The sequence below is a fragment of the Aspergillus pseudonomiae genome (assembly GCF_009193645.1).
Source record: "Aspergillus pseudonomiae strain CBS 119388 unplaced genomic scaffold BDV37scaffold_20, whole genome shotgun sequence".
Taxonomy (NCBI): Eukaryota; Fungi; Ascomycota; class Eurotiomycetes; order Eurotiales; family Aspergillaceae; genus Aspergillus; species Aspergillus pseudonomiae.
Window position 1 is genome coordinate 219,366 of NW_022476012.1, and position 24,274 is coordinate 243,639.

General features: G+C 48.0%; 7 protein-coding genes across 7 annotated transcripts; 5 read left to right on the forward strand and 2 right to left on the reverse strand.

Moving 5' to 3' along the window:
• Positions 1 to 3,014: 3,014 nt before the first annotated feature.
• BDV37DRAFT_270356 (class I SAM-dependent methyltransferase) lies at positions 3,015 to 4,275 on the forward strand (the record flags this gene model as incomplete). Its single annotated transcript, XM_032084542.1, has 8 exons — positions 3,015 to 3,029; positions 3,173 to 3,217; positions 3,277 to 3,431; positions 3,510 to 3,535; positions 3,591 to 3,621; positions 3,688 to 3,839; positions 3,905 to 4,051; positions 4,112 to 4,275. 8 exons carry the CDS (start codon positions 3,015 to 3,017, stop codon positions 4,273 to 4,275), a joined length of 735 nt encoding a protein of 244 aa, XP_031943207.1.
• A 3,399-nt stretch (positions 4,276 to 7,674) lies between these two features.
• On the forward strand, positions 7,675 to 9,465 carry BDV37DRAFT_84132 (uncharacterized protein). Its single transcript, XM_032091327.1, has 4 exons — positions 7,675 to 8,119; positions 8,172 to 8,476; positions 8,535 to 8,859; positions 8,914 to 9,465. The coding sequence occupies exons 1-4, from the start codon at positions 7,919 to 7,921 to the stop codon at positions 9,343 to 9,345; spliced, it is 1,263 nt and encodes a 420-aa protein (XP_031943208.1). The 5' UTR covers positions 7,675 to 7,918; the 3' UTR covers positions 9,346 to 9,465.
• Positions 9,466 to 11,604: 2,139 nt separating this feature from the next.
• Positions 11,605 to 13,149, forward strand: BDV37DRAFT_244261 (uncharacterized protein). Its single transcript, XM_032081515.1, has 3 exons — positions 11,605 to 12,196; positions 12,311 to 12,829; positions 12,897 to 13,149. The coding sequence occupies exons 1-2, from the start codon at positions 11,643 to 11,645 to the stop codon at positions 12,516 to 12,518; spliced, it is 762 nt and encodes a 253-aa protein (XP_031943209.1). The 5' UTR covers positions 11,605 to 11,642; the 3' UTR covers positions 12,519 to 12,829; positions 12,897 to 13,149.
• Positions 13,150 to 13,201: 52 nt separating this feature from the next.
• Positions 13,202 to 15,776, forward strand: gatA (4-aminobutyrate transaminase gatA). Its single transcript, XM_032081516.1, has 4 exons — positions 13,202 to 14,064; positions 14,125 to 14,160; positions 14,222 to 15,384; positions 15,443 to 15,776. Exons 1-4 carry the CDS (start codon positions 13,814 to 13,816, stop codon positions 15,487 to 15,489), a joined length of 1,497 nt encoding a protein of 498 aa, XP_031943210.1. The 5' UTR covers positions 13,202 to 13,813; the 3' UTR covers positions 15,490 to 15,776.
• Positions 15,755 to 16,803, reverse strand: spt4 (transcription elongation factor SPT4). Its single transcript, XM_032081517.1, has 3 exons — positions 16,462 to 16,803; positions 16,179 to 16,376; positions 15,755 to 16,095 (listed from the first exon to the last, which is right to left on the reverse strand). The coding sequence occupies exons 1-3, from the start codon at positions 16,537 to 16,539 to the stop codon at positions 16,009 to 16,011; spliced, it is 363 nt and encodes a 120-aa protein (XP_031943211.1). The 5' UTR covers positions 16,540 to 16,803; the 3' UTR covers positions 15,755 to 16,008.
• A 192-nt stretch (positions 16,804 to 16,995) lies between these two features.
• BDV37DRAFT_270360 (uncharacterized protein) lies at positions 16,996 to 21,148 on the forward strand (the record flags this gene model as incomplete). The annotated part of the gene is made up of 8 exons (XM_032084543.1): positions 16,996 to 17,148; positions 17,257 to 17,337; positions 17,485 to 17,920; positions 17,995 to 18,725; positions 19,641 to 19,771; positions 19,842 to 19,954; positions 20,007 to 20,860; positions 20,918 to 21,148. 8 exons carry the CDS (start codon positions 16,996 to 16,998, stop codon positions 21,146 to 21,148), a joined length of 2,730 nt encoding a protein of 909 aa, XP_031943212.1.
• Positions 21,149 to 21,725: 577 nt separating this feature from the next.
• On the reverse strand, positions 21,726 to 23,943 carry BDV37DRAFT_281441 (uncharacterized protein; the record flags this gene model as incomplete). The annotated part of the gene is made up of 2 exons (XM_032086816.1): positions 21,726 to 23,848; positions 23,895 to 23,943. 2 exons carry the CDS (start codon positions 23,941 to 23,943, stop codon positions 21,726 to 21,728), a joined length of 2,172 nt encoding a protein of 723 aa, XP_031943213.1.
• Positions 23,944 to 24,274: the final 331 nt, after the last annotated feature.

The following is a 24,274-nucleotide window of genomic DNA, read 5'->3' on the forward strand; positions in this document are numbered from 1 at the left end:
GTATTTATCTATCTAGATCTCTGTAGCTTCGTGAATACCCGGATAAGTAGTTACTACTAGTAGTAAATAGAGAAGAATATGAATATTCTGGCAATAAAAGAGGATATATATAACCATCGGGTAAGATTATGCTTGCTTCATATTGGCCCACCCTGATAGCTGTTATACAGAGTGATTTATAGTCAGTTATTTGGGACAAAAGGAAAGAGAGGGAACTTCCGGCAATCATCAGAAGAGTTAATCTGGCTTTACCCGCAAAGTATCTCACTAACAGTGCTGGAATTAGACTAAGGAACAGCATTCACATCTTAACCATCTCCAGAAGAACTAAACTGCGTAAAGTATAGATGGTCGTCTGCCTTCTTGACAGAATAACCGAACAAAGTCTACACAACTGACGTCTATTTTGTTGCCGACCATACTTAGAAATCTTACTTTGGATAGAAGCTCTCCGCGTTTGACAGGGATAAAGGAGCATCACATTGTGGAGTATCTGCAGGATTCTACTCCGTACTACTACATTATATTGAATGGAAATAAATCCGCCGATTTGGCAGATGCAGCCCCACTTCAAGAACCCCTTATTGTATATTGGTTAACACGCAGGATAGTAACTTAGTTAAGCTACTGTCACGAGGAGCGCTCGATTGTCTGATTATGGTAATCATCACCCCAAGCAGCTTTCCTGAGCTCCTCCTCCTCCGCCTCACGCTTTTGTTCAGACGAGAAACTCCCACAGTTCTCGTGTTCTGTGAGTTCATACGCGTCGTCCTCATCATCCCACCATATACTTATTACGTGTTAGATATCTGAGTGCAAAATATAGGTAGTCTGGTGCATGGAACGTACTTGATTTCCGGGGGGACCTCGTCATCGTCCTCTGGTTCCTCATCATCGATCACTTCACCACCAAGCTTGGTCATGTGTTCTTTGACCCTATAGAGCTTGGTATTAGCTTCCAAGGTACTCCGTATCCCGAGTTTGACGGAGAGACTTACTCATAGTATTGTGCTAGTGTTGTCCCGTTTCTTAATCCGAACTGAGCGGAATTAAAGATTAACGAGATCTGAGACCTCAGCTGTTCGTGTCTCACTTGAAAAATATAGTTCACCATCTCGACTGGGCCGAAGGGTCTGATAGTTGAGTATGTTCTTTGGTCGAAGAGTGAAAGGGCGGGGTGGGCGGAGGGTATAGAGACTGCGATTATAGATCTGCCAAATCATGAGGTGAATCTCACTTCTATGCAATACTACGCTAATACAAACATACTAATCCCTCTTTCATACGTGCTAAAGAAACTATAGACACATCCTGAACTTCGAGAGGTGCGGAGATAAATCATTGCATATTGTCGTTTAGCTTCCATACCATATTCGACCAATGTATCAGCCCAACCATACCGAGAACTCATTGTACTACAGGCATATAGGCGTAATGCTCTAACAAACTTAAAGACATGTGCGTAGCTTTTGACTCACCAATAAATGTTCGAAGCCAGCTTCCGCGACACCTCGCAGTTAGAGACAGCGAAAGATCAAGAAGGGCTTCCAATCATAACAGTATACGCCGTCATGTGAATATACTTACTGGTATAATTAATGCCGTGATTTTCATTCAGCTGCGGCCGACCTACCATCGGTTAGGTGAGTGGGGTACAAGTACTAGTAATGTTGTGCACAGCCCTTTCCTAGTGTCGGGTAATAGAACCTATCATCGGTAGCATATCAGCAGATATTGCGATACTTTATGGTGAGAGTTACGGTGGGAGGCTATGCGGGGACAGATCGACAAACGAGCTGAGCAACCCAACTCTGTGAAGCTGATACCGGCTCTTCTTGTCTGCCCTTTTTACTTTCCCTTCAGCTGCGCCATCGCAATTGAATGCCCCGCAATTTATACCAGTGCGTGACCTTATGGCCATGTCATGACTCAAGAGAACCAGCGACTCTATCGCCAGTTAACAGGCTCGACGCACTCCTTCTCGAAGGGTTTCCGAAAGACACTTCGCATGTATAGGAAATGTTGATGCTGATCTTGGTTCACCTCATCGAACAGTTATTCTGCCCTAAGACGTCTTCTGGGAAACATTACTGCATTGTGTACTATTCTACGGAAGAGCGTACCTACGAGTAGCAACCTAAGGAGCCCACGATGTGAAAGGTATACTAGTAGCACACAGTAAATCTAGAAGGCTCAACCGGTATACAAACACGGAAGTCCATATGTCAACGTGGATACTGTGCACCACAGTAGTGTACATATAATGTAGATCTTAATGGTACTCCACCACTCCACTTTGATGTTTAGCCGTTGAGCTTGCCAGGAAGTTTTAAATTTTATATGCTTTCCAGAAGGCTTATCTCTTCCAACTTGATAAGAACAGTATTAATCAAGGCGCCAAAGCTACACCGACTTTACCTTTACCACCCGAGTGTATGTATTTGTTTTATTACTCTCAGATACCATCAAACATGGCTTGGCCTATGCTTTTGTGCGGGTGCATTAGCGTCTTTATCATATCATACCGTCAAAGACAAAGTACTGCCTACAACTATTACCCAGGAGGTATAATAGCTACTTTATATAGAAACGCTTTGCTGTGTCCATTATTGGCTATTCCTAGAAAATGTCCAGATGAGGGGTGCTGTCTGTACCCGTCCTCAGTCAGTGAATTAAAACCACAATTGGCATCTACTTCCAAATTGCTCTTCGTCCTGTTCGCAGACCTGCTAATCATGGCTGAGCAGTTTCAGGTGACAACGAACCCCGAAATTGAACCTGACTTATGTTTTTCGACTTCCTCTCTCTCTCTCTCTCTTTACATATTTACAGCTCATGGGTTGAGCTAATGGAGATTATGATGTGCAGTGCCTTGATAGTGATTCTGCTTATAATGACTCGTAACATAGATTATGTTCATTTTTGAATCTCCATAATTAGCTGACGTCTTTTATCTAGTTTGGGATCCGAAAGCTACCGAACGTCGGTTATATTGAGTGTCTTGAACTACAAGTATGGCCCCTACGATGGTTGTTTCCCTTCTCTCGACATGCCGCCGCCGCTCTATTGCAAACTATATAGCTAGACTAACATTCTAGGTAAATCAGATACGAGGTATGCATTGCCAGAGTCTTTCGTCAAAAGTCACGTCACATAACAACTGCTTTCGTAGAACGGTCGAAGATGCCATGCGTACCGCGAAGGCGAACATGCTCTGGTATGCTCTGTCCCCTGGATACATGACGTCTGGCTAGACGGTCTAACACATGTCTATAGCCAAATAATGAAGAGGAGCAGGACCAGATGGATCTACTTCATTATATCTATAGCTTAATCCTTGATGGCGAAATCCACGTTGCCCCGATCAAAAATGCACAAAGAGTTTTAGATATTGGTACGGGGACAGGAATCTGGGCTATCGATTTTGCAGAGTACGAAAACAAGTCATTCAAAATAGATCTTTCTTGCGTCGTTCTATTCTTTCACATTCTAACCTTGTTTTCCTGTAGTCAATATGCATCCTCAGAAGTTATGGGTAGGTGATCCAGTTCTCTGTCTTCCCTACTTTAGACTAATATTCTATGCTGAAGGCAACGATCTTAGCCCTATACAGCCAAAATGGTGAGCCACGTCAGTGGTAGAATGTCAATCCTGGAATATCCCACTCATTTTCCATGTGATTCAAAGGGTCCCTCCAAACTGTCAATTTGAAATCGATGATTTTGAATCGGAATGGTCGTACGCCCATCCATTTGATTACATCCATGGTCGAGAGCTTGGCGTTTCTATACATGACTTCCCTCGACCATGCAGACAAGCATTCTCTCATCTGCGTCCAGGTGGATATTTCGAGATACAAAGCTTCACTGTCGATATTTTTCCGATGATAGCTCGATCGAAAAAGCACCTTATACAAAACAGGTCGTTTCTCTTTTCCAAGAGGCGAGTGCCAAGTTTGGCAAACCTATGGACAACTTGGATACATGGCCCGCTGCGATGAAAGAGTCTGGCTTCACAGATGTAGTCTGCAAGGTTGTGAAAGCGCCTTCGAGTCCCTGGGCTAAGGATCCGAAACAAAAGGAGATTGGCAGATTTTTCCAGGCTCACTAAGTACATAGCGTTCCTGCATATACCAATGTTCTACTATCCAGGGTTCTGGGTTGGGACAAAACGGAGATTGGCATCTTGAATATGCACGTGCTGCGGGAGTCGAAGAATCTGGAAGTGCACCAATATGGGAAGCTGTATCTTATATACGGGCGGAAAGCACTGTAGGATTCAATTCCCTCTTTCAGTCTTTATTCGTCTCTTTTGCGGATTTTCGGTGTCTAAACCTCTCACTATGTCAATGGCTGCTCGGTTATACGAAGTCTCTTCATATGTATTGATGTAGTGTTGTGTACCATATCAATGTGTTCACCTCTTTCAACCTATCAACCCCCGAGCCGGAGGGCATAAGATTTTCTCTCCTGTATGACACAAGGTAAACTAAGAGAGGCACCAATCTGGTGACTATTGAATGAGACTAAAGCATCCTCATTATGTCCCTCAAAGCGCCAGATCTAAAATCTTGAGGTCGTTTCTATCTGTAAAACAGGGTGCGAAGATATCAGGCACATTTCCGATATCATCTGCCGAACCGAACCGATGAATCCTTTTTGATCAAGTTTAAATGGTCTTGTTCCAACGGAACGGCAAAGACCCTGAATGGACTTTTTAACCAATCGGACCTTCACTTGAAGTCCCATTTTCAAGAACAAGAACACAAATTCAAAGCTTGTTGGGTTGTTGAAGCGGGCATTCTAATACACGTAGTCTTGGAGTCCTCGGATTTAGTCAATGCAGATTACTTTGTCTTTGTGAGGTGAGAGAAAGAAAGAATGAACGAAATTGCCTCAAATCATACTCGATATTGCGTCTTTTTAAACTTGAGTACTATGACACTGGAGTCGTAATCATTATTGTTCGGTAGATCATGCCAATACCTTTGCAGATAGTCGAAGAATCTATTGGCCCGTTGGAATGAAAAGAAGCCTATAGAGAAAGATCTTCAGGAGAGCAAACAAAGGCTTAGGCAGTGGTTGGTTGTAACGGCAGTCGTATTCATGCCAATCGACCCTTGCATGAAGAGAAGCTCCCTTTGTGGTATCTAGACAGACTAGTATTTCTTCTAGATAAATTTATATGGACTTTCTCGCAAAACCTCACATGATGGAACAAGGACAGCGTCCCTATTCATGCGCTGGTGTGCCTGTGCAATTAATTTGGAGCGAGAGAGCTCGCATTATTGGGATATTTGCCCTGTTTATGCAAGTGGCTCGGAGTTGGAAGTGCGGCATTATCATCCCACAGCTAAAAATAGGGACAGGTAATTGCAGTATAGCAAAATTGGTTCATCCCATGTTATAGCAACCACAAGCCAAAGACGAATATCCCGGTTGATTCGAATTATCGCCATGAACGATGAAAAATTCGTTGGGTCCACTTATGATCTGCCGGCACGCTCCCAGAGGGTCTTGGGATAGACCCTGCTCATCATTGGCCCGACCGTGAAGATATCCTCTTGAGATGATCTACGCTGAAGGATTCTTGTCCCAAAAAGAAGCCTTGGTTTAGGGCATGGATATCGAATTAACCGCTCCGAGTGGGTACAATGGTACCTATCTGGAGGAAGAATGGCGAGTACGAAATGTTTCCACCAGGTACGGATAAGACAAGTGATGTCATAACTCATTGTCCGGACTCAAATATGAGAATTCCTCGACAGACATAGGTGGTGTGGTTCAATGTTCGGCTGAACGGAGCTGAACTTACTTGACCTGTAACCTTAGCCTTATCATTTCTGCAATGCGATATGTTTAACGCCCAAATGTTGATATAGGGCGGATAAGTTGGATTGACAGGTGTGGCTTGAGTGCTCTTTTTTTTTTCTCTTTTCTCCTCATTTTTTGAGCCCAAGGAAAGTAGTCTGGTAGGCTATAGCCATGCTAGTTAGATGTTATGGCCCTCGGTCTAGTATGCAGTTGAGGTATATAGTCAAACTTTAGTCCATGAGACAGCCGAGGCCATCAGGTATCCAGTACTCCGTACAGTGATTCACGTCTCTTCTTATATCACGCATAGGGGCCGGTCAGTAATATTGGGTGACAACAAAGGGACAGATTGTTAGCTGAGTCATGAGGCCGAGGAAATGGCGAGCTAAATGACTAGCTGAGGTTTGCCTCGGAAATACATGCAAACAATGGATTCATTTCAATGTTTGACTCGATTGCCTTTTGAATTCATGCAACCCTCGCAGTCCCACCAAAGTCAATGAATCGTGACTGTGGAAAGGTACTACTAGTAGTATTAACTCGACCATGGTATCGGATCGTTGGAGATATCCGTCGGAGACTTCCTCCTTTTCTTTCTTTTTTTTTTTTTTTTTTTTTTTTTTTTTTTTTTTTTTTTTTTTTTTTTCCTTTTTCTTTTTTCCCTCGAGGTTTGTGTTTTGTAATCTTTTTCCTTATAATTTGGCATTGACTGAGACCATTCACGATGCGGGACCTTGTGGGCTCCAGGCTCAGCTCGAGTCAAGTGGGATGTTACCCAAATGGTGTTAGTCCACTCCATGTATAATTAATACTACGTATTATTGCCACAGTGTGTTTCAGTCACGTTGGGGTGAAAGGGAACCCACTAAAGCAGGCGCGGGGTTGTTCCATCGATAGTACATACTCCGTAAGATCCGTAAGTTAAGTGAGAAATATAGCTGAGGCTTGACTGCCCACCTTCGCTACCAAGATCTGCTAACTCGCCAGTGGCTCCACCGGAATACCACCGTAGTGGCCATTAGGGTATAGCACGGGAGGACATGGACTGGAAACTATTAGTGGACTAACTGCATGGGCCTTAATCCCATCACAATGAACTAGGATAATATTCGTTAATACGAGAAAGACAGAATAGATTGTTGGTGCACTGACGGAGGAAAAGGCAATGTCATGCGATTGGTAGCCAGCCCTCGTGTGCGCGGGACTTGGCAAGAGCTTCAGTGAAGTGGCAGCTGCCATGGCCACTAATTGGTCCCTGGCTTCCAGGGGACGCGTCGGTCGGCGGAATGTCCTCGAATCAGCAAACGTTACGCTCGGACAAATATCAACTTATCCCAGGCACTGGAATTTCTTTTTAACTTTTTGACTTGGTGGCTCTAGCCAGGGGGTCCAGACGTTGCTGCGACCATTAATGGTCCATGTTTAGATCGGCCACAAACCACGGTGGAGCAGAACGTGAACGATGGGTCACGGATCTGCCTATCACCATGCTTCACTGAACGTGCAACCCCGGTAGTGTTCGGATTTCCTCCTGTCTTTGCCATCGCGTGGCAGCACAATGCACAGGGGAGGGGCAGTCCGGCATTCCTCGACACCCCATGGTGTGCCTTCTTTTGAGCCTACTGCATTCACTGCAGTAGCTCTAGACTTGGGTCGGTCATGGGGGACTATAAAGGGTCAAAATGTACGGAGTCGCCCACAATTTACCACGAGCGCTGTCCCCCGGTTCTCAACAAAAGACATTCTTGATCGGCGTTCCTGATCCCAAAGGAACAAGGTTTGATATTCTCGCCAATTAGCCTGTCATACTGGTTGGTCTCAATTCAAAGTGGGCGTGCCCTACTTCTGAGACACGGATTAGAGAGTATATCATCTGGCCAGTCTCCTCATGCCGATATTTCATTTCGATCAATCCAACTCCTCTCGCTCCTTACAAGCCTTGCCACGACGTTAACACCCTAATGATGGCCGATACGATCCTTATGATTCGACCGGAGTGCTAATGGCAATTATCATATTGGATTGAATAACAAAAATCGACTACTGCGCAACGACAGGGACTACCATCATCAACGCCTTGCACTTGCCCGGATTCACCACGAAACATGAAGCTCCCCCCAGCCGATGTGTTGGCGACATGGCCAACACCGAATTATATTGACCCTACCACCCGTGGGGATTCTGTCCTTATCGTGACCATCGTCTTTGCTGCCATAGCTTTTGTCGTAACTTGCCTCAGACTCTATACTCGCTTCAAGATAACATGCAGCCCCGGGATCGACGACGTTCTTATCGTAGTCGCACTGGTATGTTACAAAGGAATCATGACCTTACTAGCTGGCTCTAACCTGTTGCTAGGCCTTTACGATTGCGATGTGCGTGGTTATTTGCTTGGCCACTGAACAATATGGATGCAACAGACATATATGGGACGTTCCGTTGGAGTGGCTTTCAACTGCTTCCAAATTCAACCTCCTTTTCCAAATCCTCTTTTCCCTATCATCCAGCTTCACGAAACTTGCGCTCTTATGGTTTTGCAAACGACTACTTGGAGCCGGTAGCAAGGGTCTCTATACCTCATACAATATAATTTTGATCGGGGCAATGGTCTTGGTGGCACTGCTGTGTATCATCTTTTTGCTTGTATGCATTTTCCAATGCAGGTATGTTTACCTTCTCTCTATTTGCTTCTTCTTGCTTCTCACATTGCCAATTTGCCAGCCCGATCCATGCGTACTGGGACTTTCAGCCAACATACCCTCATCACTGTTTAAATGACGGGGCCGTTGTATTCGCCGCTAGTGTCGTCAATATCTTTACCGACTTTTTAGCCACGGTGATCCCAATGCCGTTGATCTGGAACCTTAAACTGCCGGCCCGGCAGCGAATTGCTGTGATGTCCATTTTTAGTCTTGGAATTGTGGTCAATGTTGCCGGTACCGTTCGGACGGTTTATGTGTATAAGAGTATGATCGCCTCGTACGACATGACTTGGTTGGGTTGGCCGGTGTTCCTTACTGCATCCATAGAGATCAATCTGGGATTGGTATGTCTAAGTTCGCAAAATTCCTTCTGCGAAAACAATTCTAATATTCATCAGATCTGTGCTTCTGCACCTGCATTGAGACCTCTGGTTACGTTTTTCTTGCCACGGCTACTCCAGTCCACCCAGAAATACGCGTCTGGGTATGGCCAAAGTCGTCCTCAAAAGTTGTGGTCGTCGCTCAACCCATCTCGGCACTCTACCAGACCCTCCAGGGGCCGATCGCATCATCATACTGACAGCCAACTGGAACGATTTGAGGTCTACCGAACGGTTGAGATGGAAACTTGGACCGAAGCCCGGAATCCAAGCGAGCCGGCCGATAATGCTCATAGTATGCCAGCTAACCACGCCCGTGTCACAACGCCCAACCACGATTTCGATCTTAAGTATGATAGTGCGGTATACACATCGCCTGCCAGCGAGAAGTCTTCTGCATCTCTTACCCGGCAAACCAGCTCACCATTCAAAGACAAACATTCCATATGACACTCCTTGACATTTCCCACCATCATCATGTTTCACTAAGCATTGATTGCTACTTTACGATCGTTGAGCTCGATTTCTCTTTACGACACCGCATGTTCCCCATACCTTTTTAGCCACGCCCTACATCGACTTCTTCTATGTACATTTCAAAACTACATGTATTATTACATACGATATACTATAATTGTCCCATCGGACAATTTAAATAAAAGGGAATGAGAAAAACTAGAATATGAATACACCCGAGCACTGTATACTTCCACCCTCCCTACGCAAAAGCACACGGGGAGGCTCCACCAGAAAGCCCTTACATAGTATCAAATAAATCCCACCATCCCCACCATCTCCACACTTCCGAAATAAATCCGCCGATATCGATGCAAATGTGGCATGATTCCTGGTTAACACGTCAGTAATATTACGAACCGATTAAGGATGGATGCAGGTCCATACACAATAAATTACGTGCATCTCTAGTCGGATAGATCCCTGTTCGCCCAGAATCCAGGGAGCGGGCTCGGCCGTTTTTCGCAAATCGTGTGGAGGACCACTCCGTAGAATGTCCGGCCTCCGTCGGCCGGCAGTCTCCGCTGAATACGAAGCACCAATGGTGACTACGAGCGCTGGGCGAAGATGTATCAAGGTTAGTAGGGGCCTTCCGCAGATCTCTATTAGGGCCCTAGGTTGCCAAGAAGCCTATTAGCCTAATACCCCCCATAATAGTGGGAAGTTACTGGCATTTGATATAGCATTATTGTCAAGGATATGACTATCTACTCTTGTGACCCTTGTCACCACTATTCATAACAACTGTATCCCACCAGCAATATACTGGTGTCTGATTATCTTAGAAGTGCTTCTGATAATAAGCCGTGCTTACTACGAGTAGTTGCAGCTGCACCGTTGATTGATCTTCCTTCTTCTGTGCCTTAGTGGCTAGTTGGCTACTCGTAGTAACTTGATACCTGGAGATTGTGGAGTCTATTGACCATTGCACGCTATTAATATCGCCTTGCAAATAGTACGGAGTACTTAAGCCCATACTATTCCTATTGTACGTACACTTTTTCCTTTTTCTTGGATGGAATGCTCTAACTATAGGTACCCTCTCTCTTAGTCTCATTCAACCCACTGCCTAATATAGAAAAGCTACTGAGATCTCAGCTGCCTAAGATGTTAGGGTCTTGGCAGCATGCGAGTCAGCGGAGCAGGTGAGAAGACTAAACAAGGTATATTCAGTTTTTCAAGGTCTGGCCGAGAGTTGACCAAGGTGCACGAATTGACATTCCCCTACTCGGTGCATATGTTAATTGTCTCAGACTCACAGCTGCTATGAGTCACTGCATGATGCAAGCATATCTTCGGCGACTCGATGCCCTCTTTGATCCTAGTAGATACTGCATCGTTGAAACCTATACAAGTCCCTCATATGCACCACGAACATGTCTTTCGCCATGATAGGGTTATATGCAAATTGCCTGCGGGACAACTTATCACATGGTCAATCATCGCTCGATCGTTAAGATAAAAGGTATTATAGACGGCTACATTGAGCATTGCCTTCGGTGGTCACTCAAGGCCCAGTTTACTTACGTTCTAGGCTAATCCATCCGGTCCACATCTCATACTCAACAGTCCAATATGGGCAATAACAGCCACAACTATACTCAACTATCATTTTCCTGCAGATTGGCATTGTGATGACAATCATTTCTGACTATTGGCTTCTCCAACCTTCGAAATATAGATCAGGCTGGATCTAAATCGTCAGTGATCGACCAGCCACTCACCTGATAGAGTGGAATCAGCAGCAGTCCCTATTAACGTGTGGAAAAAGTATCCTATTTTGAATAACGTCACATTACTGGGGCCCGCAAGAATCCTTTTACCATAGTCCTTCTCTATAAAATTCTTGAGGCTCAACTTCATGATGGACGCCCCAAGAGAAATTGCAAGCGGTGCTATCGTCAATTACGTGTGTACTAAATTTTCTTTGTCTTTTTACTAACAAGTCTTGTAAAGAAAGTCGTCTACATGACACCATTGATATACACGCAGTAAGGCACATCCATGGTTGCAGCCTTACTAATATAAGCACCAGCAGAAGTCGTCATGATTACCCTTATATGTCTTGATTTGTGCAAACACCGCGAAAAGATGAGTCACAGAAATAGGTTTTCACTGTTAGAATCACAGAAGGAGCGTCTCTACCCAACTTTCTCGCAGCAGACAACAAGCACAGCACTAACCACCTAATAACAAACCACACAGCAACTGAACATTATCCTTCAAACATAATGGCACAAGCATCCATGCTAACACAGGCTATTGCACCTATTCCTCTGGAATATATCCCAGCACCTACAGAGGAAGAAATGCATCCATGGTATCAGGCATATCGCCTGGATCTAGATCAGCCACTTCTCAGAGTCTGGGATTCCCACTCAGGCGTTAAGCCAACATCAACAAACTGCATGTATGCACGATGTCCATGTAAACTACTAGATACTTTTGAGACCCGGGCAATCTCGTTAGCCATCCACGCCCATCCTGGCAACCAGACACCAACACCGTACATCTCATTCACTACATCCGCAGGAGCTGTACAGAGATATGCCAAAGTGAGGGCCTGGAAGAGAGGCTCTCAGATGCTTACGGTTGTCAATCCCAGGGTTCGAGCGGCCAACGGTCGACACCTTCTCAGCGTGGTTAATGAAATGCGTTACTACGGGGTACGGGACCCACTTGGCATGTCCTGTGATGAAGATGAATACCTCTGTCTCTGGATGGTTTCAGAAGAAGAGGTTGTTGGACATTGGGAATGGAGCGAGCTCGCTAAACTGGATGATTGGTACGAGGCCATTATCCTGCCCGCGTTTAGAGAGCATAACAAAAGATTTGCGGCTCGTTCCTCGACAACCAATTCATCAAATTCAGCCGATGTCTTATCTGATACATTTTCCAGTGCTAGGAAAATATCGAGAGGATGGGGCAATATATCGGATGAAGGCGACTCCCTTCGTTTAGAATACTCTCCTAATAAGCGTCAGGACTCGTCGAGTGAGGCATATAGCAAGTTATTTGAGGACTATAGTGATCTGAGCGACAGTTACTATGAGTCTGAGGCTAACGCAATCGCTTATTTGCTCAACCCCTCGGAAGATGAGTCCTAGAACTCAAGCTGTGGGTTGTGGTGTCTAGGTATTAACTATTCTTTGTTGGGTTGTTGGATAAATCCTCCTACAAGGCTAGGCCAACCGCTGATGTTTGCTTTTGGTCGAGTCTGAATCTGCTAACAATATGCTGACTTATACAATCCCTCTGTGACAAATGATACTATACTGACTGATTCGATATGGCTTCCATCAATATCTCGCAGATAGGATTCAAAGTTATTCTACTTGAGTAGTAATGGATAACATATTAATCAGAATAGGATCGTTTCGGTGTGTGCTATGTTGAGTTAGCAGCAACTTTTTACCTAGTACTGACCCCTCCATCCATGATGTTGAGCTACTATTATGTTCAGCTGAGCCAATGCCTTTCGTTAGCCATTACGGTGTGGCATGGGAAAGATTCAACGTTTGTCCCGAATATATATATTCATTAGAAAGCAATGCATTTGTACCGCACAAACAGAGGATATTGATGCGCATGTAACATCTACATGATCTTATAGTTGGTATGAGACTAGACCGACAATACGCGATGTGATGACTACTGCTGAGTACAGTTGTAATGCCGTTCTGTTACTGAGAAGTTTAAGTCAGGTACTAGACGGTCGAGATCTTCTGTGGTCACGCGCGCCAGTCCTTATCGCATTGATAAACGTGACGTCTTATCGCTTATCAAATTGGGGAACTTCACGCGTTGAGTGAAAGAACTTCAACAATTCTAGAGCGAATTGACACCCTCCCTATATTTATGACAAACATCAATTGAGGTTTGGAACCTTTGACTAACATCATTTGCAATGGATTCCGGCGAAGACTTTCTTCATTGGGACAAGTATTTGGCCACAGGTGATTAGCCAGACCACCTGGCAGTTTTCTTCCCATCCTTACTTTGCTTTTATCGCCGACGGCGGTGATAGGCTGTACTCGGATTGGTCCAAATCGCCGACAATAGCTCCTCCCCGGCCGCGGGGCAGCTCAACAGAGACTCGAGAGCTCCAAAGCCGCCGGCATTCCGCTCAAGACCTGGAATTCTTGGTGATATAAGATGAGCTGGGCGCCGCAATTCTCCTTGTTCCTTCGTATTCAACTCAATTTCCATCCTATACCCCTGGCGGATTCAATTGCCTTGTGACTCGAGCTTGGTTGAGCTGTGATCAAAGCAATAGAGCTCTTATCTCCCTTATCACCGTCTCCCCACATCTGCTGCTAGGAGTATTCTTCTCCACAACCTACGCAGCGAGAGAATCGCCACACCTCTGTACACCCTCATTTCTCACAATAAATCCGTCATAATGGCCTCCATTGCTCGCTCTAGCTTCAGATTGCGCTCGGTGACGCGCGTGCCGACTGCCCGCACCATCACCACCACCCCGCACCTTCGCGCGGCGGCGAAGCCCTTCTTCGCTGATGAGCCGGCTGGTCCTAAGTTGGCCACCACCATCCCGGGCCCTAAGAACAAGGCTGCCACAGCTGAACTGGACAAGGTCTTTGACGTGCGCAGCTTGAACATGCTTACCGATTATTCGAAGTCGGTTGGTAACTAGTATGTCTCTTGTTTCGTGCCAGCACCGGCTTATCGTGACCGTGGCTAACAATGTACTAGTATTGCTGATCTGGATGGAAATGTCCTCCTTGATGTGTAAGTTCTACTCTAATGGCGTCTCTGTTGTCCATACCTTATCGCTCATATCGGTCGCCAGCTATGCTCAGATTGCTTCTATCCCTGTTGGCTACAACAACCCCCATCTTACTAAAGTCGCTCAATCGCCCGAGATGACTACCGCTTTGATCAACCGTCCAGCTCTGGGCAACTTCCCCTCGGCGGACTGGGCTAATATCCTGAACACTGGTATCCTCAAGGTGGCCCCCAAGGGCCTGGACCAGGTCTTCACTGCCATGGCCGGATCTGACGCCAACGAGACTGCCTACAAGGCCGCTTTCATGTACTACCGTCAGTTGCAGCGTGGAGGTCCCGAGAAGGAGTTCACTGAGGAGGAGCTGCAGACTACCATGACCAACCAGGCTCCCGGCTCTCCCCAGCTGTCCATCATGTCCTTCAAGTCTGCTTTCCACGGTCGTCTCTTTGGCAGTCTGTCCACCACCCGCAGCAAGCCCATCCACAAGCTTGATATCCCTGCCTTCGATTGGCCTCAGGCTCCTTTCCCCACCCTCAAGTATCCCCTTGAGGAGCATGCTCAGGAGAACGCCCAGGAGGAACAGCGCTGCCTCCAGGAGGCTGAGCGGTTGATCAAGGAATGGCACAACCCTGTCGCCGCCGTCATTGTCGAGCCCATCCAATCCGAGGGTGGAGACAACCATGCCTCCCCTGCCTTCTTCCGTGGCCTGCGCGAGATCACCAAGCGTAACAACGTTCTTTTCATCGTCGATGAGGTGCAGACCGGTGTTGGTGCCACTGGCAAGTTCTGGGCCCACGACCACTGGAACCTCGAGACCCCTCCCGACATGGTCACCTTCTCGAAGAAGGCCCAGACCGCCGGTTACTACTACGGCAACCCCGCCCTGCGTCCCAACAAGCCCTACCGTCAGTTCAACACCTGGATGGGTGACCCCGCTCGTGCCCTCATCTTCCGTGGTATCATCGAGGAGATTGAGCGCCTGAACCTCGTCGAGCACACCGCCCAGACTGGTGAATACTTGTACTCTGGTCTCCAGCGCCTTGCTGAGAAGTACCCCGAGCATCTGCAGAACCTCCGTGGCAAGGGCCAGGGAACCTTCATTGCCTGGGATACCCCCAAGCGTGATGAATTCCTCGGCAAGGCCAAGAGCGTCGGTGTCAACATCGGTGGCAGCGGAGTGAACGCCATTCGCCTCAGGCCCATGCTGATCTTCCAGCAGCACCATGGTAAGTCAAATCTCTACCCTAGTTTAAAAGTGTTGAACCAATGCTAATATGTCTGCAGCTGATATCCTCCTGGAGAGCATTGAGAAGATCATCAAGCAGCTGTAAGGAACTTTATGGTTTGCATGACTGGCATTTTCCATTAAAATCTGTATCTCCTTCTGTTTCACTAAATCTGGCAGAGTCTGGCGTTCATTGTTGGGTTGGGATGGGTTTCTCCGTGTCTGATTGGCACGCTATCTACGAGTTATGTTTTTTGAAGCTGTTAGCAAATCTATATATCTATAGTAAACGGCAATCCGATGCCGTCCCAAGGTGCATCGATTTTGCATGTTGGGTATCGAATAAAATCCAGCTGTTTATCTTCAAAAGAAAAAAAAACAAAAAAAAAAAAATTGAGTTCTCAAGTAGTAATGAGTCAGAAAAGAAAGGGACAACTCCAGCGTAATAAACAAAGCAGCCCATACCCAAAGACGTATATCGAACGTAAACCGAAATCCCTAACTCCCAAGTGCGTGCAACGGGAAGGAACAGCCCGCTATGAAATCCGCGACAACAGAACCATCCCACCCTTTCTAGCCAGGAGACCTGGGAAAACTTGTAATAATGCGCGCCCCGAACCACCGATCAAGTCTCCTCTTCACCCGTGCTACCATCGCGAGGAATATACTTCACGCCCGAATCCTCCAGGCTCGAAATGATCTCGTCCGGGAGCTACAAAGCAAAACAAACCATCACATCAGCCTCGACGTTCTTAAAAGACATAGTGTAGGGACATAACCCCAATCACAACATACCGATCCAGTCACCTTGACTGCATACGTTCCCGGCACGTAGCTGTCGAGTCGCTGCCAGCGAGCTACCCAGCTGGTATTCGGGTCACGGAGGGTGACCAATCCTTCAAAGACTTGGGAGGTGCATTCTTGGATGGCGTCGTTGTTGCCACGGAGGCCGAGGACGTTATCGCAGTTGGGGCAACCTTCGCGCATGAATTTCTATTGTGAAGGCGGCGTTAGACTATTGCGGGTGGGAGGGTTTTTTTTGTTTGTTTATGCAGGCTTGGTCCTGCTTTGAACGTACGCTGTGCAGTTGGACGAGGGAACAGACCATGCAGGCGCGAAGAGTGCGCTGCTGGCTGGGTGCGACGTAGAAGGACATGTGCTGTGCTGGTTTGGAATGGGAAGGAGCTGCGATGGGTATTAAATTGCGACGATGGGCCTCGTTACAGAGAGGTGGTAGCTTCAGCGGTGGAGGAATGAAGAGAGAAACGAGGTTGTTGCAGTTGATTGAATTGATTTGGATGGATTGATTTGATGTCGGAAAGGAAATGCCAAGCCCGGCGACTGGAGGATCTTCGGGATTCAATTCCAAAAAAGTAATCGAGCCAGTGATAAGAAAATAGATTCAAGGGTCCGAATTCCTGCAGAAATTCCGCATTCTTGTCAGGAATATTACTCCGTTCGATTTAAATCGGGTTTTCTTCCCTCCCCAAGCTAGTGAAGGAGTTCAGCCTTAAGGTTCCCTTCCCGTGGAAGATCAACCGTTTTCCTTCTGCAAACGCTCTCGTGCCTTCCTGCCGGAAAACCCCTCTCCCCTCATTGCATCCTGTCTCCGATGGCGTCGTCCGACCTTGAGGCTGCCACTGCGCTTAAGGTGCAGGGCAATAAAGCGTTCGGTCAGCATGACTGGCCTACTGCCGTGGATTTCTACACCCAGGCCATAGAGAAATATGATCGCGAGCCTTCGTTCTTTAGCAATCGTGCTCAGGTACGTTGCGCTCTGGGCACCTTTTCTTTACTACCACTCTGCTCTTCTTTTGGCCCCGAGGGCGAGAGAGAAGCAGATGGATAGGGCACAGCGTGTTAACTGTTCTAGGCGCATATCAAACTCGAAGCTTATGGCTTTGCGATCGCCGATGCTACTAAGGCGCTTGAGCTCGACGCCGGCTACACCAAGGTCAGTAGCATACGCCTTTAGAATGTTATCTCCTTTCTTCTTCTTCTTTTTTTTTCTCTTTTTCTTTCACTGTTGAAAATGCTGTGCTGCTGAAGATACTTGCGTACTTTCGGAGAAGTGGTTTGTCAACCGACTAACTCGATATAGGCATACTGGAGGCGAGCCCTAGCCAACACCGCCATCCTTAACTACAAAGATGCCCTACGAGACTTCAAGGTCGTCGCGAAGAGGGAGCCCAATAACCGCGATGCGAAGGTAAAACTGGCAGACTGTGAGAAGCTTGTGCGTCGGATGGAGTTTGAGAAGGCCATTGAGGTGGGTGACCCGCCGTCGGCCTTCGAGGACCTGGACATCGACTCCATTGCGGTCGACGACGGCTATGATGGTGTGCGATTGGAGAATGAAATGACGCAAGAGTTCATCGACGATATGATCGAGCGGTTCAAGAACGGCAAGAAAATCCATCGCAAGTATGCCTTCCAGATCGTCAAGGCTGTCAAGGATCTCGTGTATGCGGAACCAACGATGGTCGAGATTGGCGTGGACCAGGGTAAGAAGTTGACGGTTTGCGGTGATACGCATGGTATGTTTCCTTTGCGCTTTGCTTCTTTCTCTTCACCCCCCCGATTTTTCCCCTTCGCTGACACGCTGCGACAGGGCAATTCTTCGATCTCCTGGAGATCTTCCGGTTGAACGGATACCCGACCGAAAAGCACGCATACCTTTTCAACGGTGACTTTGTCGATCGTGGCTCTTGGTCGACTGAGATCGCCTTGCTCCTCTATGCGTACAAGTGGCTGCGACCAAATGGTATCTTCCTCAACCGTGGAAACCACGAGACGGACGACATGAACAAGGTTTATGGATTTGAGGGCGAGTGCAAGGCCAAGTACAACGAGAGGATGTTCAAGGTGTTCTCGGAGTCTTTCTCTGCTCTGCCCCTCGCCACATTGATCGGCAGCAAGTATCTTGTTCTCCACGGAGGTCTCTTTTCTGACGACAATACATCCTTGGATGACATCCGGAAGCTGGACCGCCACAACCAGCGCCAGCCCGGACAGCAAGGCCTGATGATGGAAATGCTCTGGACCGATCCCCAGACGGAGCCTGGTCGCGGCCCGAGCAAGCGAGGTGTTGGTCTCCAGTTTGGTCCGGATGTTACCAAGAGGTTCTGTGAGAAGAATGGACTGGAAGCCATCATTCGCTCCCACGAAGTCCGTATGGAGGGTTACGAAGTCGAGCATGACGGACGGTGCATCACCGTCTTCTCCGCTCCCAAGTACTGCGACACCACGGAGAACAAGGGAGCCTTCATCAATGTTGGACCGGAGCTTAAGCTGGACTTCCAAGTTTTTGAAGCTGTGCCTCACCCTGATATCAAGCCTATGGTTAGTAGTACTCCTATTCTTTTTGGTCTACTCGTTACTTTGTTCCTCTTTATGCATTGCAGAGACTGACGGGCTTCTCTCTAGGCTTATGCACAAAACTCGATTATGTCCATGATGTGAGATGATTTACCTCTGCATGGGACGGCGTTTATGGGTGGACAAAGAAGAGTGGTCTTCTTGACCGGTCATAGAGGTTCGGTTCTGGAATGAGCGTTGGGGCTCTTTGGTTATACTTGCAGACTGAAATAACGACAGATGTCTCTCAGATACCAAATACTGTATCTATTGAATGATGATTTGAACTTCTTGCATAGCGGAACAATGATGTGTGAATGAATACCCATGTGCAGGCATGAGGATGTTGGATTGGGCAGTAAGATGATTTGGCTTTTCTCTGACGATTTCCTTGGATATGATTGTGGTGGCTAGTTAGCGACTTGATTGCAGTATCCAATGGTATAGACTAGACCTCGAGCGCATTCAGTTTACTTGTCGGAATTGTAGTTTTAGGAAACCCGACCGCTTTGCTGGAAGACCCCGCGATTGACTCCAATATTTATTCTTCGGCTTCCCCACCTTATGTCAGTATCTTTCTGCTCAATCCCATCTTTTCTCCCTCCCCCATTATCTTGCTTATCAGAACGGCGTGATAGCACCGTTCAACAGTCTGGAAACGATGGAGTTCGATCCCAAGACCCGTATGTACCTTCATTGCGAGAAGATACAACCATTCAACGACGAGGCTAACCCCCACTTCTCTACTGGTCTTGGTTAACAGCGCAATACCTTACTTCCGACAAATCCAGCTTTGCCTCGACCTCCGCTCATGAGCGCTGGCCCGTAATTATCGTGAGTGTCTCGATTTTCTAGGCTTTAGTTTACCTGGCTTCCTAATAAGTATTCGTGTCACTATAGACTGGTGCCATTGACGACCTCCACCGCACTGTTGGTGATGTAACCGATGAAGAGAAGCGCAAGGAGGGAAAGAGTATCATCGAGAAGCTTGCAGCGCTCAAATATGAATTGCAACATAACAGACAATTGACGTGAGTGATTTACGCCGTTGACTTGACGCACGTTATGTCAAAGAAGTCGCTAAGTTGTGCGTCCGCATAGCCCCCTCCCGGACGACGGCCAGCCGGATGTCGAAGAATATAATAAGGAGTTGGAGCAACGAGGAAACCCGAGATGGCATGACGTTGCATGGCTGTTCTCTGAATGCTACCTCTGTATGTTAAGCATTTTAGAGCAAGGGCGAATAGACGTGCTAACGCAGGATAGACAGGCGCATCAGTGCCTACTTCGCCTTGTCCACACACTGGAAAGGATACGACGTATTTGCCCGCCAGAAGATGTCTACTTTCAAATCTTCCCGTCCGGCAGTCCTGGAGTTAGCCGCGAGATACAAGGAAATCGCCCAGGAGGCGGAGAAGGGCCATGATGGAAAGACCCCGGAGCAGGTCGAACAGGCTGAGCGCATACTCTTTTCCGAGATGTGTGAGATCTGCCTGTGGGGTAATGCCACCGATCTGTCCCTTTTGACCTCTCTTACCTACGAGGATATCCAGAAACTGCAGGGCTCGCAGGCGCGCAAAGCGGCAGAGGAGAACATCCTTGTCAACGATTTGGACGCCGCCTTTGAGGTGCTCAACAAGGCCCGCAAGGAGAAGAAGACCGGGGAGCGTCGCGTAGACATTGTTCTCGATAACTCCGGTTTCGAACTGTTCGTTGACCTTATCCTTGCCGGATACCTTCTCTCTGCTGGCCTGGCTACGACAGTTGTACTGCACCCTAAGCTGATCCCCTGGTTCGTATCGGATGTTACGCCTCCGGACTTCAGGGATCTCATCACCGCGCTCGCCGACCCGCAGTCATTCTACACTGCGGCCGATGAGTCAGGCAGAGAACACACCCCCCTCTCCGAGACGGAGCTGTCAGAGGTGAACTTCCTCTTCGAACAATGGTCCCGGCTCCACGCAGAGGGCAAGCTGGTCATCCGCCCACACGCCTTCTGGACCGCCCCGGGAGGCTACTGGCGCATGCCGAACACAGCAAAGGATCTCTTCGAGGACCTGCAACAGAGCGAGCTCGTCCTTTTCAAGGGTGACCTCAACTACCGCAAGCTAACCAGTGATGTAAGTGGCCCCGCACTCTTCCTTGAACCCCCCGTAAAACATTAACATGTTACCTAGGCTGCTTGGGACCCCACAACCCCCTTCACGACCGCCATCGGTCCAATGGGCCCCAAGTCCGGCGTCCGTGTTCTCGCCTTCCGGACCTGCAAAGCTGATGTCGTTGTCGGACTGCCAGCAGGCGAAGACGAGAGACTCCGCCAGCTGCCTAACGGCGGGGGCTCCGAGGCCCGGAAATGGGCTTGGAGTGGAAAGTGGGCTGTTGTGTCCTTCTCTGACGGGAAGGCTTAAACTAATTACTTGTTTGCGATATGCAGAGACGGGGTTTAGATCTTCAAAGCACCCGATGTATAGATGGACATATAGAGACGGACAGAATATACAGATAGATGATGTCATCATTGGAATGAGATATCCAGTTAATGTGTATTGGTGGACTTTTGCAGTCGGGTAATTAGTGTACTTCAACAAGCCTCAGGACTCGTGGGTCAAGTTAAGTGAATGATGAGGACAACATAGAATGAAGTAGGGGTAGCATGTTCAATGTAGGGTATATTCCAGACACAGACAGGCGCTGGACGTATCACTTGCATGACGTATCGGACAAAAACAAAAGAGAAAGCGATTATCCCAGTTAGGCGTGGGAAAAAAGAGAACCGTAGAGAAACAGGGTAATGGATACATCAGATCCCAAAAAAAAAAAAGACAGCGCCTATACCCACAATTGCTTCCCCACCGCGCGCCTGGAAAAACAGAAAAATGAGTGAATTACCCTCCTGAAAAACCCAAATATTAAATAGAACTATTGCCGATTCACGGCGAGGGAAAGAAAAAAAAAAAAAAAAAACAAAGGAAAAGTTTTAGCCCGTTAAGCCCGGATCATGTTTTCTTTCCCCTCTTGTCTGATCTTGCGGCTGTCTTGTTTGCGCCTGAGACGCGCTTGGGCAGCTAGCATTCGATCGACGGGGATGGAGTCCCGTTGGACGGACGCGAGACTTTGTCGCCTTCTGGTTCGATCTGCAAGGAGATAGGTTTCTGGCAGACCTGTTATGGCGTCTAGGCTGTATTTTGAGGGGGAGCGGCGAGCTCGCAGTCGTTCGGTGCGGATTTGTTTGCTGTCCTCGCGGGTGGCGAGGTGATGGGCGAGGGATGTTATGGTTGAATGGGTTGGGATGTATGAGCGGTAGCTCTCTGAGTTGTATCTCTGTCTAGAGGTGCGGCGGGTGGGAGGTTCGAGTGATGGGTAATCGGGGGGCGATGAAGGCGGGATACCATCGCCTTCCAGAAGATGGGTTTCCTTTGGTTTATGGGGTGTATCATCTAAGAATGCCAATTGCTCACTGTGATCTTCCGTTTCCAGGCCTAGGGCTCTTGACGCCCGCTTAACATCTAGCTCGCCTAATACCGTTCTTGTGGTGTGCGAGCGCCGATCCTTTGCGCGTGGGCTTGGGCTTGGAGGTTCGTCGATGTCCTGGGTCCCATCGTTTTGCTCCTTCAGAGGGCTGTCGTGTCCGAAATCATACACTTGGACTCCAGTATAGGCTTTCTCCGAGTGACGAGTTTGCGATCGGAGTTCAGGAAGGCGCTCGAAAGTGGTCAACTTCAACTTCAGGAGGTCGATCTGGTCCTGCATGCGGCGGCGCTCCTCGTTAAACGACTCCCTGAGACCTTCTTCCTGCTCGCGATGCTGTTGCGACGTTGATTTCAGACGTTCTCTGTATTCCTGGACACGTAATTCTAATTTGGCTTCTCTCTGCTTCAGTTTTGCTTCTTTTTCTTTGCGTCGTCCTTCGTACTTGGTCATTTCTTGTTTGACGCGGGCTAGAGTCTGTTTCAGTGTCGCATTCTCCTTCTCGAGGTTCGAAGCCTTCTGTTCCGAGCTTTGGGCCAAGTCCTTGAGCTTGGTAAACTCCGATTGTTCACGTTTCATCTCCTCCAGCTTGGCGTTTGCCTCGCCCAGTGCCTGCTGGGCCTTATGGAGCTCTTGGGCCGTGTCCCCAGAAGTGCCATTCGTGGTCTCGGAAGGTCCTGCGACATTCTCTACGTCACCATTAACCACGCCGTGTTGTTCTAGGAGTTTGCGCAATAGGCCAACTCGGTGTTTGTACTGCAAAGCCAGCGCTGTTTGCTTGGTGAGTTCCTGCACCAACTGCTCCTTGTCCGCTTTCGAATTCTCTCCAACCATCGTCGACGCGAGTTGAGTAACGTGACGTTCCATCTCAGAAACCTTCACTTCCTCCTCCTTGAGTTTCTCGGCTAACCGTAGGGCTTCTTCATCTTTCTTCCTGGCGTATGCTTTCGCGGCGGAGCGATACTGAATAAGCTTCCTTATTTCTTGAGTGGTTTTGTTTCTATAGCTATCAAACTCCGCTTTCCAGTATTTACCAGACTGAGAGCGGGGTTCGTTCAGGTTGATAGTGTCGTCGCCGGGATCATCTTCCGTTGACGATGTCGACTGTACCACCGGCTTCGATTCGGTAGACTGGTGGTTTTGTGAGGTCTCCGACTCCTTGGGAGACTTCTCACGCGAGTCCATGAGTGCCTGTGTTAACTTGCTCCGCGGTTTGGCCTTCCCATCTGAAGAATTGATAGACCACTGGCTAGTCAATGGAGTTCTTGATGACTTGTTAGGTGATTCTCCTCGCTTGCGCTCATTGTCGACAACGCCGTCGCCGAATGAAACCGTCTTACGTCGGTTTGATGCAGTGCCAGGGGTGACAAGGATGCTCTTAGTGGGGGAGGCCATTGCATTCACAGCCATGTCGACGTCGGCTTTCGTGGCTATCGGAGCATCGCTCGTGTTCCCAGTAGTGGGCTTCAGCAACAGGTTCGCGCGGGACGGCTGATTGGCTGTCAGATTCTTCGGATTTGGTTCCCGCTCCATCTGATCCTCGTCATCAGCCCCGGGGGTGCCAAACAAGGCGCTCTTGAAAGCGCGAATGGCGAACACAGGCGCAGGCGTTTCAGGAGGTTCCAAAACCTTTGAGTTGTCTATGGATATAAACAAGGAATAAACAAGTCAGCGCGACAGCCGTACGATTTTGCGTTGGGGGGGAAGATCGCAAGTCCGCTATTGGACCAACCATGGGGCGCGTGCCCAGGCTTCATGCGGCCAGCGAGAGACACGCACCTGCAAACTGCTCGTTCTGCCCAGTGATCCACTCCAACATCGCGCCTGCAGGACAAGGTGAATCAAATTACTAACAAGATCGAGAGTCGCATTGCAGGGGCGGACACCATTGGCGTCTTATCAGAGGTCACGACTGAGCCGTGGGATTGACGTGGAACGCTGTGCTTTGTTTACGATGCTCAGCGGGGACGCTAACGACCCAAAGGCGGTCAGCGGAAAAACAACGGTGCGATCCTTAAGGCAGTTTAGCTCGCCCTATAGTTACCGCTCTTTTACTCCCAATTTCC

Excerpts from the sequence above, each read along its gene's own strand:
- BDV37DRAFT_84132 (XM_032091327.1), top strand. The coding sequence starts at position 7,919 with ATGAAGCTCCCCCCAGCCGATGTGTTGGCGACATGGCCAACACCGAAT. Across the intron at positions 8,477-8,534 it reads GTATGCATTTTCCAATGCAG|CCCGATCCATGCGTACTGGG; the intron begins GTATGTTTACCT and ends CCAATTTGCCAG. Across the intron at positions 8,860-8,913 it reads TAGAGATCAATCTGGGATTG|ATCTGTGCTTCTGCACCTGC; the intron begins GTATGTCTAAGT and ends AATATTCATCAG.
- BDV37DRAFT_244261 (XM_032081515.1), top strand. The coding sequence starts at position 11,643 with ATGGCACAAGCATCCATGCTAACACAGGCTATTGCACCTATTCCTCTG. Across the intron at positions 12,197-12,310 it reads CTCGCTAAACTGGATGATTG|TGCTAGGAAAATATCGAGAG; the intron begins GTACGAGGCCAT and ends TACATTTTCCAG.
- gatA (XM_032081516.1), top strand. The coding sequence starts at position 13,814 with ATGGCCTCCATTGCTCGCTCTAGCTTCAGATTGCGCTCGGTGACGCGC. Across the intron at positions 14,065-14,124 it reads TCGAAGTCGGTTGGTAACTA|TATTGCTGATCTGGATGGAA; the intron begins GTATGTCTCTTG and ends ACAATGTACTAG. Across the intron at positions 15,385-15,442 it reads GATCTTCCAGCAGCACCATG|CTGATATCCTCCTGGAGAGC; the intron begins GTAAGTCAAATC and ends ATATGTCTGCAG.
- spt4 (XM_032081517.1), bottom strand. The coding sequence starts at position 16,539 with ATGTCCTTCTACGTCGCACCCAGCCAGCAGCGCACTCTTCGCGCCTGC. Across the intron at positions 16,377-16,461 it reads CCCTCGTCCAACTGCACAGC|AAATTCATGCGCGAAGGTTG; the intron begins GTACGTTCAAAG and ends CCTTCACAATAG. Across the intron at positions 16,096-16,178 it reads CAGTCAAGGTGACTGGATCG|CTCCCGGACGAGATCATTTC; the intron begins GTATGTTGTGAT and ends TTTGCTTTGTAG.